Below are 12,930 nucleotides of genomic sequence, written 5' to 3'. Positions count from 1 at the left end.
AGATAAGTAGAAGAGAGTGAATATTGGACTTTCCAGAAAGACAACTCCAAATGAATGATGATGTGCTTTCTTCCATATTTCCGTGTCCAATCAGATCGCTACGATGGCTTTGAGGGCCTCCGAGCGGAGGAATGTGGAATCCTGAACGGGTGTGAAAACGGCCGCTGCGTTCGTGTGCGAGAAGGCTACACCTGTGACTGCTTCGACGGCTACGAACTTGACCTGAACAAGATGGCCTGTTTAGGTGAGTTCCTTCCACCCGGCATCTTTGACATCTTCCTCGACAGACCACCCACATGTAGGCTCTGTGCTCCCAAGGTAAAATGTTCAGGGGAATTAACCACGTCATTTAATCTTGTTTTAAAATGTGGTGTTGAGTCTCAAAATCCAACCGCAGTGAACTTCTGGTTTAAGACTTTTGGAGCCAGGACTTGGATTAATTTCAGTGAGGTAACCCTTCATTGCAGTATATCATCAAGCACAAGGAGAAGCTTTGACTTTAACAACTTTGCATTAAGATATGTTTTATGGGAAACTAATGAAAGCAGTGTACTTCTCAAAACCATCATGTTACCCTTTGGTCACACTCTGCCAAGAGTAAGGAGACCTTGAACCTCTGCCACTCAGCGTATTACATGAGATACTATATCTTTTAAGTGTACTTTGTTTGTTTTGTAAGACAGTGTAGACTGTCTTGTCGTGAAATGCTATGGTTACAATATTCTGTCTGTGTACAAGCTTATCAGCTCCAAGGCCAGACGTTTTCCCAAGGAAAGTGATTGAATTCCAGCCCAGTGGAAACATGTGGGAGCTGCTCAGCTCGTGCCATGCCTCCTTTTATACAGATCACCACGAGCATTTCGACCAGCAGATCATGACATAAACAGAAGGAGGGTCATTTGAGATGGACTGCGATGAAATGACAATCAGACCTCCTGTGCTGATAGAGGGAAAGAAAAACCACTCGAAGGCCAAGAGGAAACCAAATCCAACGCGTTGTTAATCATTATATTTCTCAACAGTTCAGCGCTCGAGACGGCCGGCAAATCAAGTTCAGACCCATCGAGCCGACACGCAACATGACGTCCTGTTTGATTAAAGATATACAAGAGGACATATTTTTGCAACATATTGTGTCCGTTGAGTGAAAACTCGGTACCTCCAAATGTGAACTTTTGTGAAACTAATTAAAACACTCTGCTTTATTGCTCACGATATTGCGTAACGATTTCAACAATCCCAGCTCATTTAAAGGCTGTTAAGGAGCTATTGATCGTATCACATGATCTTCATCAGGATGTGAGGATGAGTTTGCCAAGTTTTAATGGAATTGTACAATAATACAACTAATGGTGTATTTCATAATCAATGAATCTGCTGATTATGTTCTCGATTATGTGTTTAGTCAAATCTTCGTCTTGTTTTGTCCGACCGACATCCAATTTACTCAAATGTAAGAAAATCCCCATATATAAGAAGCTGAAACCAGAGAAGGTTTGGCAATTGATGGATTATCAAACTAGTAGCACATACATTTTCTTTCCATTAATCAACCAATCATTGCAGCTTTAGGATTATAGATATTCAAATGCAAAAAAAATGTACATGCAGCAACATCATTTTGACACAAAAACATACATACTTTGACCAGATTTTTTACAGAATTATATGAAAATCTAAAAAGCAATGGACTCTGTTAGTTTAACATGTTTTTTTTGTTTCATCTCTGCTGATGAAAGCTAAACAAAGAAATAAAGTTAGCATGGAAGGAAAAAGAAAAAAGAAGGGAAGTTAAAGTGAAATAAATATTATTAATGGTTGTAGCATTCCAGTATCCCACTCCTCATATACCCATAAGGCCACTCAGCAGCAGATGTGGTGCTGTGAAATCTCCTTGCTGACGACCTCGTCATGTCTCCTTTCCTCGCAGACATAAACGAGTGTGAGGACATCAGCGACAAGGTGCCCTTGTGTCAGAACGGCCAGTGCACCAACACAGAGGGGTCGTATAAGTGCACCTGTTTGCCGGGCTTCCTGGCCTCCGCACAGCCACACAAATGCATCCCAGAGATCCCAGAGTCTGGGCTTGTGGAGACAGGAAACTGAGACAGACTGCTGGCTGTTCCTGCTCCCTCAAAGATCACCTTACACCCTCTGCCCTTTTCCCCAGGGGCCTGGCACTAAACATCCAACAGCAACGCTTAGACGTCCAAACTTGTTTCCCTACACACACACACACACACACATTCACATTCATCACACCACATTCAAACCCCTTCATAAATGTTCAAGAGGACCAGGAATTGTGCAGTGAATGTATTACATGGGATTTAGTATTCACCAGATATCCATTTGCCTTAAAGGGATTTTGTGGACTGATCTTTTTTACTCAGTAACCCCGGGCAATTTGATACGCAGATATATTTTCCACCTTATTTTCTCTGTCACTTTTTTTTTTGTTGTGTTATTTATTTTCATTTACATGACGGGCCTCTGCGAACATAATAAGCGACCTATTTCAGAGGGCATACTTGATTCCTCTTGTTTTATTTGTCTCAATAATTGACCTCAGAGACAACGTGGGGAGATAACAAATGTCTTTTGTAGAAGAAGGAACGTCAGAAGAAATCAGCCACTCATAAATCAGTTTGTGCCTCGCTGTCAAACCTCTCACCAATTGTCTCCCTCAGTCATGTTATGAGCATTGGCCTTGGACTAAATGGACGCCAGGTTTGATAAACATCAGAAATTCAAAGAACTTTACCCACAACCGCCTTTTTATTCTTCAAGATTAACCACAAGCTGAAGAATCTCCGGACCAAGATGTGAGAAGTCAGCACAGCCAAACTTACCCTAGCCTTCACTTGGACCTGGAAAGACTGCAGATGTATATGATGATTTATGTAACGTTAACAAAAAAAGGTTTAAGGTGCAATAGGTACAACCTGCCTTCCTCTCTTTGACACCATTTTTACTTCTTATCTTAAAACCTGCTATTAATTAAGTAGGGAAACATGGACTCAGTTGCTGATCCCGACAGTCGTTTTATACTTCTGTAAAAAACGTGTTTTGACTTATCAAAGTTTGTTGCCGGGCTACATTCTGGTTAAACGTCTGCAACCACAGATTGAAATTTTCCTCAAACGTCACAGCTCATATGTACCAGTGTCTCACAGGCAAAATGATCCCAGATCTCACATCAGACCATTCCCATGTTTGCATCTCTGAATGCATGTAAAGACACAGGCTTCGTTGGAGAGGTTTGGTATATTTTGTACAGATCTAGTACTATGTATTATTTTTGTTACATATTCTCTTAATGCATTATAGCACAACCAATATTTTGTTTGACATAAAACATAAAATGTAAGAACAATCTGGCATTATAGCTTTGTAGATTTATACATGTCTGTAAAAATGTGTTTTTTAAAGCATATCTTTTTATGTATGAGGAGAGTGGCTGACACTGTACCAGAGGAACTGTGTGTATACCCTGCCCTGTGGAGCAGACAATGAAATATATTTTTGGGGAAGTGGCAGCACTGTTCTAATTACAGACATGTTGTCTCTTCAACTTCATTACAAAGACAATGCTTTTGAAATGCAAGCACCAACGTATGTGTGTCACAACTTTAAGGCTAAATATTAGTAATTGTGAACATAATTTCTTTTAGTCTTTGTTGGATCCTAATGTCATGAATGTATCATAGACAGTATTGGCCGACTCATTTGGTTTGAACTCTCACTTATAGCTTTTTGTCTTTTATATTCAGGTTTAATGGCATTATCTGTCTCATGGACTGAACTTCTCAGTAACGCAGAAACATAAAAGTCTAATTCCAACGTTGGACAACGACTATAAGTTCATGACTGAAGCCCTTAACATCCATTCATAACCTATTAACCTACAGTTTTACAAATGTTTCCACTTGATGTCCACTGTACTTTACCGTGCTGTTCAAATTATCGGCAAGTTGGGATATTTAAAGTCTTTCAAAACCGAAAATAACTTGATATAAATGTCTGGTTGTAAAGCTGTGGTCATTGGAAATATCATGTTCATTCATTTTGTTTACCTCTTGACTGTAATCGCTATCAGTCATCAAAATAAAAACATAAAATATATCAATCTCTTTGACAATTTACTTGGAGGAAAATGGCACCAAGCACACCTTGCGTTTACCATGTGTGTGCATATTCACTGCTTGGGAAGTTTATTTGTTTTAAAACAACACAAGTGGGTATGTTGTTTGTAGTATGTATACTATGACTACTAATGAGTTCAAGCAGTTTGGTTTGGGTATGCACATGCACAGCTGGCACATTAGTGTTATACCACCAAATGTACTTTCAGCTATCAAATGTATTTCTGATGCAGAAAGATATTAGTAAACACTATTGTTGTTGTATTATTGAAGTATTCTTTTTACATACTAATGTAATCAGCATTTTAATGGTGCAGTTGGTAATTTAACCTGAATAATTTACTGTTGTATAATTATTTTTTTGTGAAAAATCTTAATCCTAAAAGTAACTACAGCTGCAACTATAGTGTATTGCCGTTAAGAGTACAATAATTTCTTCTGAAATATATTAAAGTAGAAGCATTGCTTAACACAAAATGGAAATATATCAGGGCACCTCAAATTGTACTTACAGTATAAATTACTTGAGCAAATGCACTTAGTTTCTTACCACTGGTGTTTTGGGGTATTTGACTCATATCAAGGACAAACTTAACATTTCTGGTGACCGGAAATTCGGACTATTCATTTTTAAAGGAAACAAAATGTGTTTATTCTATGGTTTGAGCTGTTTATTTCTATCTCAAAATGATGTATTAAGCTACATCTCTCTCTAGTGGCCAAATATCACATCACATCACATCACTGCTTAACCAGGGAACTATCCCAGAAGGATTCTGGGTAATTGTGTTTACCCTTCAACGGCCATCCTCACACACAGTAAACAGTAGACTACAGCTCCCAGAAGCCGCCTCGCTTCATACGCGTTCCGTTGACTCGCGCTACCAAACCTCTCGTGCTCGAACTGTGATGCTAATGTCAACATTTTAATAATAAAACGGTAATTTGAGGCGAAAGAGGCCGCTAGTAATTTGTCACACATTATTGTGCGGAATGTCGCCTTTTGCCGAGTGGACACTTGGTTAACAAGCGAGGGAAGTTGTGTTATCGCTGGGAAAGTCGAGTAGCTTGGCTACAATGTAACAGATACTGTAACAAGTGACCATTTGTTCACTCGGGAAGGTGAGTCATTCACTGTAATGTCGCCTTTTTATATATATATATATACATATATAACGTTAGTGTTCAGAGCTGATACCTAGTGCTCCCGTATTTAATCTCACGTGAGCTGTGCTAACTGTTATTTACCCCAGACAGCACAGTTACACATATTCTACATGAAACCCATTAATTAGCTCATTGTAATCTATATTCAATCGTTAGGTAGTGCCACCAAAATATTATACTTAACGTTAGGGGGTTTGTAGAGGGGTCAGTTTATTACAGGTCTCGTTTCTTAATGGCAAAGGAAGAATGCATGACACAATTGAACACAACAGGGGACACCTCGACACTACGAAACAGGAGAATCGTTCCCACATCATCGGAGACCCTCCAAACCCTGTCGAAGGACAAACACAGTCAAACTGCTGGACTCTTGCCGGAAGATGACACTCAGTCTTCTAATGGGACATCTGCTCAGTTTTCGGCTGGAGGTCATTTCAGCCGGGATGCCCAGAGCAGTCGAGTGGTGCTGATGCTGGTGGTGGGGCTGTGCTTCTCCACACGCCTCTACAAGATAGCAGAGCCCCCTCATGTGTGGTGAGTTAAAAGTCCTGCGCGCGTGTCGATTTTGTGCATCTTAGCGTGCCATTTTTAACATGGTGACTGGGGTTGATGTTTCAGCTGGGATGAGACACACTTTGGAAAGATGGGAAGCTACTACATCAACAGGACCTTCTTCTTCGATGTCCATCCTCCTCTTGGAAAAGTGAGATCACGGATGATCCCTTTTCATGTCGTGCCTTTAGGGAAACCAATCGAGTCTGAGTATTGAACTCCTTTAATCTGTTGCAGATGCTGATAGGTCTCGCCGGTTACATGAGCGGTTATGATGGAACCTTTCCTTTCGGAAAGCCAGGAGATAAATATGAGCACCACAACTACTGGGGAATGAGAGGAGTATGTTGTTTTTCCACACAATAAAACCCTCTTTTCTGATTGGTTAACAATGCAATTTGAATTTATATGTATGGGCTTGTCACAACTTTAAAAGGACAAGACATTATGGCTGCTGATATGCCTGTCCTGCCTCTTGCCCAACAGTTGTGTGCCGTGTTGGGCTCCTTTCTCCCAATCTTTGCCTACCTCATAGTGCTGGACTTATCCCAGTCGTACACTGCTGCTCTCATCACTGCCACCCTGCTCATATTTGGTGAGTAATCATCTTACTCACACGTGAACATTTATTTAAATGTCAAATAACGAAATGCATCTAAATGTCTTGCAGCATTAAATGATCCTTTTGTAAAAAGGAGAATGACGGTGTGCTTAATTTCCTCTTCCTCACAGACACTGGCTGCATCACCATTTCCCAGTACATCCTGTTGGACCCTATACTCTTGTTCTTCATCATGGCAGCTGTGCTGAGCATGGTCAAGTTCAACAAGCAGAGATTCAGGTAGCACTTTTTCTACCTTGTCCTATGCAATGTAGTGGTGAAAGTATTCGTTGTTTAATCAATTCGTTGACCAACAGTGAGTTAATCCTCTTTTGTTCTGGTAAAAAAAAAAGCCACACATTTGCTGGCTGCAACTACTCGTGTAATGACTTTCCTGTTTCCTTTTCAACATCATTCCACATTTAATACTGCTGATTTATTTATTCATGACATTTTGTTGACCAACTAATTAACTGATTGCTAGAAAAAAAAGATTAATCAGTATGAGAAAATAACTGCAGTTACAGTCCTTAAAAAAACACCAACAAGAATGAAATGTGCCTGCTCATACTTTATACTGGGTGGGACATAGGCTTAATATGCAATGTGCTCATTCTTGAACTTTTCAAGCAGTTTATTTGTTCCGCATTTGCTGTTGTTTTCAGGCCTTTTACCTCGTACTGGTGGCTGTGGCTGTTACTGACTGGTGTGAACCTTGCTGGGGCATTGGGGGTGAAGTTTGTGGGTCTGTTTGTCATCCTGCTGGTGGGGCTGAACACAGTCTGGGACCTCTGGAGACTTTTGGGAGACCTGAGCCTCTCACTGGTAAACAGCAGCACACGTTGAATGGTAGTGGGAACTGATTGTGTTGATGAGCAGCGCCATATGTTGACTGTTCTGTGCTCCTCTCTCCTTACTGTCTGGCTCCAGGTGGAAATCACAAAGCACTTCCTGGCTCGGGTTGTTGGACTCATCCTGCTTCCACTCTTCCTCTATGTTACAATCTTTGCCGTCCACTTTGTTGTGTTGAACAAAAGGTGTGTCTGATTGCTATAGCTAGCCTGTATTGCATGAAGACAGACACATAGTTTGGGTTATCATGATTGTTTTCTCTCACCAGTGGACCGGGCGACGGCTTCTTCAGCTCTGCCTTTCAGTCCCGTCTAATCGGCAACAATCTCCACAATGCCTCCATGCCTGAGTGTGAGTCCTGCACAAGTGTGTGAATAAACCACACGGTGCTGCAGCTGTGTTTACTGCAACACCTGTAAGAAAAGGAGGGCAAAAATAAATGTAGGCATTCCCTCGGTGTTGATGTGAGCCAGATGGGCGGAGACGTTTGCTTACATTTGACTGTCTTTACAAAGTAACATCACAGATTTACTATTACAGTTTATTGTTCTATTTTTTACCCACTTCCATAATTGGCTATTGCGATGGTTCCTTGTCAATTTAAACTACGTTTCAAAAGTTATTTTGTATTGAATATCATTGTTTCTTGTGTTTAGTAATAATTTGGGGCAATATCTTGTTCCTCCGATGTAGACCTGGCTTATGGCTCCACCATCACTGTAAAAAACCTTCGTATTGCTGGAGGCTATTTGCACTCCCATTGGCACTTATACCCAGAGGGAGTGGGAGCAAGGCAGCAGCAGGTTAGGCTAAAGGTTCAATGGAAATCATTCTCAAACATAATTAAATGTCTTAATATTAGCGATCATTTTATACATTTTTTCTCTGCTATTTGCTTCCAGGTGACAGCCTATCTCCATAAGGACTACAACAACGTGTGGCTGGTTCACAGACAGGATGATAATGAATGTGAGAAGATGCATTTTATTTGCTGTTAAGCGATATCAGTGGCATATATTTAAGTCATAAGGAAGTCATGTACGAGCCTCTTGTTTTTTTTTAAGCTCAATCTGGGACACCTGACCTCGTTCGTCATGGTGACATCATTCGACTGGAGCACAAAGAGTGAGTAGCATGCCTCCACACAGCAGTGGCATTAAAGACATATTATATGATGTCCACTGATTCAAATGATGTCTCACTTTTTAAAAGTCATTCCAATCCAGATTCTGTGCATATTTTTGCAATAATGTAATTTTTCCTGCTCCCTTTAGAACCACCCGTAACCTTCACGGTCACCTCCAGGAGGCTCCTCTGACCAAGAAGCACTTCCAGGTTACAGGCTATGGCATTGTGAGTAGACCCATGACATGAAGCTGCACTGAAAGAGATTCATTTTTGCACTTTCCTGCTCTGTACAGTTGACTGAAGCCATTTAACACGACTTATGGGTGAAGTTTGTTTGTTTCCTCTGCTTATTGACACTGCATATTGATTAAAGATCATACTTGCCGTAAGTCGGTTGTCAATTTTACGATAATTAAAAAAACGGTAATGCTGCCTTCTTGACCAGGATTCATGCGACCTTATCCCGCATGAATAACATTAATCAAATTCTGATTGCATGTCGTCATGTATTTGAATGTCCCCAAGCTTAAAACACATCTCCACCTTTGTCCTGTTCTTAGAATGGCACCGGTGACACCAATGACCTGTGGCAGGTGGAGGTGTGTGGAGGCCGGAAGGGGGACCGGGTGAAGGTGCTGCGTAGCAAAGTCCGCTTTCTGCACCGAGCTACCGGCTGTGTGCTTTACTCGTCTGGAAAGACTCTCCCAAAGTGGTAAAACTAGTCTTCTCTGCTCCTCCTCTTCCGTTCAAGAGGCATTATGTAATGGTGTGGGAAGTATGAATATCCTCTACTTAAGTTAAAGTACTAATACCACACTGTCAGAATACACTGTTACAATGAAAGGTTCTGCATTGGAAATGTGTTCAGTAAAAGCATCTTAGGGTAATCAGGAAATGTACTTAAAATATTTACATAAAAGTACTCAATGCAGAACAGTTTCCCCTGTGGCTGTTATATTGATATACTATCTATTATGTATTATTACTCATGCATTATAGTAAAAGATGGATTATACTGTTGCAATAGGCTTAGGTAGAGTTTTAACTGCTGTTGTCAATTGCTTTGTTGTTGTATTACAATTGTTTAGGACTGCAACTCATGATTATATTCTGCATTACTCGTTAGATTGTTTAGTTGGTAACAATTCTGAAAATATTGAGAAATGCTGTCACAATTGCCCAACAAAAGCTCTTCTAAAGTGTTTTATGCAAAATCTTGAGTTGTTAAGTAACGACTAACTAATGCTGTCGGATCATTTTAGCGAAATAAAAAGTTTGGTATCTCCCTCTGAATTGTAGCGGAGTAGAAGTAGAAAGTGCAGTGAGAAGACAACAGTAAAGTAAAAGTACTTTGCACTCAAGTACAGTACTTGATAAAATGTAGTTGTTGACGTTCCACCACTGGTTATGTGCATGGACAATCAGAGAACACGTCTGGTTTCTGTCCAGGGGCTGGGAACAGGTGGAGGTGACCTGCAGTCCCTACCTGAAGGACACTCCAAGCTCTCAGTGGAACATTGAAGATCACATCAACCCCAAATGTAAGAACCGCATTCCTTGTGCTCCTACGCGTCTGTCTCCACCTCATGATGTCAGACACTAACCAACATGTCCCTTTTCCTCTCGTATGTTCTGGCAGTGCCCAACATTAGTTTGTCTGTGCTGAAGCCCCATTTCCTGGAGATCCTACTGGAGTCCCACGTTGTTATGATAAGAGTAAGAAACAATGAGAGAAGCTGAGGATCCGTCTGTGCTTAAAGTGAGTTTCATCAGAAACAATTTATTGACATGAGATGTGTCTCTTTAGGGTAACAGTGGCTTGAAACCCAAAGACAATGAGATGAACTCAAAACCCTGGCACTGGCCCATCAACTACCAGGTGCTTTGAATAATCTACATTATGAAGTGTATTTTTGTCAAACAAATTAAATGCATGAGCACTTTTAACTACTAACTTGTTCTTGGTTTATTTATGTAAAGGGCTTGAGGTTTTCCGGAGTGAATGACACAGAGTATCGTGTTTACCTGCTGGGGAACCCTGTAAGTCTGTCTTAAGCTTGCTTCATGTTTCCTGTTGTCGCTCTTCTGACCAACGCATATTAGCATGTTTTTATTTTTTTCAGGTGGTCTGGTGGATGAACCTGGTCAGTTTGGGATTGTATCCCATCATGGTGGCAGTGGCGTCTATAGCCGTCCAAAGAGGTTTCTCATTGGGCCAAAAAAGAATAGGTATGTCTATTGACTGGTACTGACTGATCAGCAGCAGCAAATGGATGATTTAAACGTCAAATAAATGTTCTATACTCCCCTCTGTCATTCAGAGCATTCTCTTGTGCTCATGAGAGAAGGAGGACTGCTGCTCCTCGGTTGGCTGCTGCACTATGCACCTTTCTTCACAATGGGTCGTATCCTCTACTTCCACCACTACTTCCCTGCAATGCTCTTTAGCAGCATGCTAACAGGTACATGAAGTGAAAGGCAATTCAAGTGCTTTCAGCCGACTGCTGCAATTTGTGTCACAAACCCATGTTTACATCCACTCATCCACCTAGAAATCTGAGAAAAAAAGATCCAACTTTTATCTCAGAACTTGCTAGAGAATCGTCAGGTTTTTAAGTTTTCTTAAGTATCAAAATAATCCGATGATGGTTGTCCGTACATGCATGGGAACATAGCAAACAGGAGCTGCACCACACTTTTATAGGTGCCAATTTGCCAAAATGTAAACAAATATAGGACAAAAATGTGTAGTTTTCAGCTCAGTGACTCAATGGCATAATTGTACTTCCTATTTGGATTCCCTAGTTTAGATCCCCCTGTAGTTTTTAATCATAGAGCATAATCAGGGTTATGTTTTCTAAACTCCTGAATAAACAAAGCAGTCGTGTTGGTCACAGTGTTATACGTTCTGTTTGTTTTTCACAGGAATTACATTCGACGTTCTGTTGAAAAGCACCGACCTGCTTCTCCCCCCACCTTATTCTGATTGGCTGCAGCGACTCGGGCAGATGGTGCTTCTGTTTAGTGTTCTTTACAGGTGAGATGACCAGCAGAGTAACTGCTGTTACCAGCAGGCGTGTAGTTTAGCACAAAGACCAGAAGCGGGGGGAGGGGGGGGAAACAGCTAGCCTGGTTGTAGATTACCTCATAACTCATTTTCAATTTTAAGAGTGCTGCTTTTACATTGTATAAATCACTGTAATCCAATTTTCTGTCTGTTAGTTTCTACCTGTTCCATCCGCTCTCCTACGGCATGACGGGTCCTCTGGCACACGAGCCGGGCAGCGCCATGGCTGGCCGGAAGTGGATGGACTCCTGGGAGTTCTAGTCAGCTTTGCACGAAGAATACACTAATATTGTTATGAATATGAGGGACTTTAATCAATCATGTGTCTCACAGACTTATGGTTTTACAGTGTTTACATAAAAGGATCATTTTCATAAGGTGCTGTCTGCACACACTGCTTTCAAATCTCTACCTGTCCACGTATTTATGTGTCTCAACATTTTCAAGTATTGTAGTCTAAAATGTGTAAAGAATGCTCCGTGAAACAGACCTGGATGAGTGCAATATGGAAGCCAGAGTGTTGAGTATTAGAGAGTACAGTTCTCAACACTTTTCATCACCAAGCTGCCTTAACTCCTAACACATCTTACACCTTTGACTTATATGTGGATACTTTATGTCACAATGATGTAAGCTAAAGTGCCTGAAAGGAAGTAATGAAATAAATCTGAAAAGTGCAAGTGTTGCATCTCTGTGTTGGTACGTTTTACAGAAAACACATAGTCAGTTATAGGTATCAGAGACTGTATTTTCATTTGAGATCGTTTTGGTCTTAGTGCCCGGTATTTTATATTGTATTTAGACTTCAGTGCTGTCCAGTATTGGCCTCTGTTTTTACATCATAAGACTAGTGACTCTGTCATGTACATTTCAGTATGATCATTAAACGGCGATATTCTTGTAGTCTGTGTATTATTTATGTTCATATCAATATTTCTTCTTAAATGTATTTTATTTAACCAAGAGAGCATCTTGAGATTGAACATCACTTTTTCAAGAATGTTCTGGCCAAGATATGCAGAAACAATGAGTGACAGACAGGTACAGGTACAGTAATACAAGATATGCCACAGAATAACTAAGGAATACAATTACAATTGTACAAAAGATTTCAATGGCACCTAGATTATTTTAAAACAACCCAAAAGCTGCCTAAAGTAGAAAAGACCAATTGTGATTGTCATCTGTGATTTTCCTTTATTTTACTGCTCTCATGTTTTATATGGTAATGTGTAGGAGATTAATACCATAACACTTAACTCCTTGAAGATGTCATAACTTCTGTATAATACTACAGCAGAGGCAAACACAATATTACTTTAATTCACTTGAAATAAAACCACTAAGATGTCTGAAACTAAACTGCATTATTTATAAATATGGAAAGTATGTGTTTCCCATAGTAGGCGGTATTAGAT

The 12,930-nt window shown here is 40.4% G+C and overlaps 2 protein-coding genes across 2 annotated transcripts in view; both read left to right on the top strand.

Annotated features, from left to right (window-relative positions):
* Window positions 1-2,187, top strand: part of LOC306740571 (latent-transforming growth factor beta-binding protein 2-like) — a gene marked incomplete at its 5' end in the record, with an annotated part of 72,035 nt that extends 69,848 nt beyond the window's left edge. The window contains 2 exons of the mRNA XM_079222782.1: window positions 95-244; window positions 1,931-2,187. Of these exons, the coding sequence (XP_079078908.1) occupies window positions 95-244; window positions 1,931-2,106 (326 nt within the window). The 3' untranslated portion in view covers window positions 2,107-2,187. The remainder of the gene's footprint in view (window positions 1-94; window positions 245-1,930) is intronic.
* A 3,357-nt stretch (window positions 2,188-5,544) lies between these two features.
* pomt2 (protein-O-mannosyltransferase 2) lies at window positions 5,545-12,406 on the top strand (the record flags this gene model as incomplete). The annotated part of the gene is made up of 21 exons (XM_079215300.1): window positions 5,545-5,846; window positions 5,931-6,015; window positions 6,102-6,206; window positions 6,351-6,459; window positions 6,597-6,705; window positions 7,131-7,290; window positions 7,396-7,502; window positions 7,586-7,668; window positions 8,011-8,120; window positions 8,220-8,286; window positions 8,382-8,442; window positions 8,592-8,670; window positions 9,006-9,157; window positions 9,895-9,986; window positions 10,085-10,161; window positions 10,253-10,324; window positions 10,426-10,485; window positions 10,569-10,674; window positions 10,767-10,907; window positions 11,371-11,482; window positions 11,668-12,406. The coding sequence occupies 21 exons, from the start codon at window positions 5,545-5,547 to the stop codon at window positions 11,771-11,773; spliced, it is 2,295 nt and encodes a 764-aa protein (XP_079071426.1). The 3' UTR covers window positions 11,774-12,406.
* Window positions 12,407-12,930: the final 524 nt, after the last annotated feature.

Source organism: Taurulus bubalis, assembly GCF_910589615.1.
Source record: "Taurulus bubalis genome assembly, chromosome: 1".
NCBI lineage: Eukaryota > Metazoa > Chordata > Actinopteri > Perciformes > Cottidae > Taurulus > Taurulus bubalis.
This window is presented reverse-complemented; position numbering and strand designations above follow the sequence as displayed.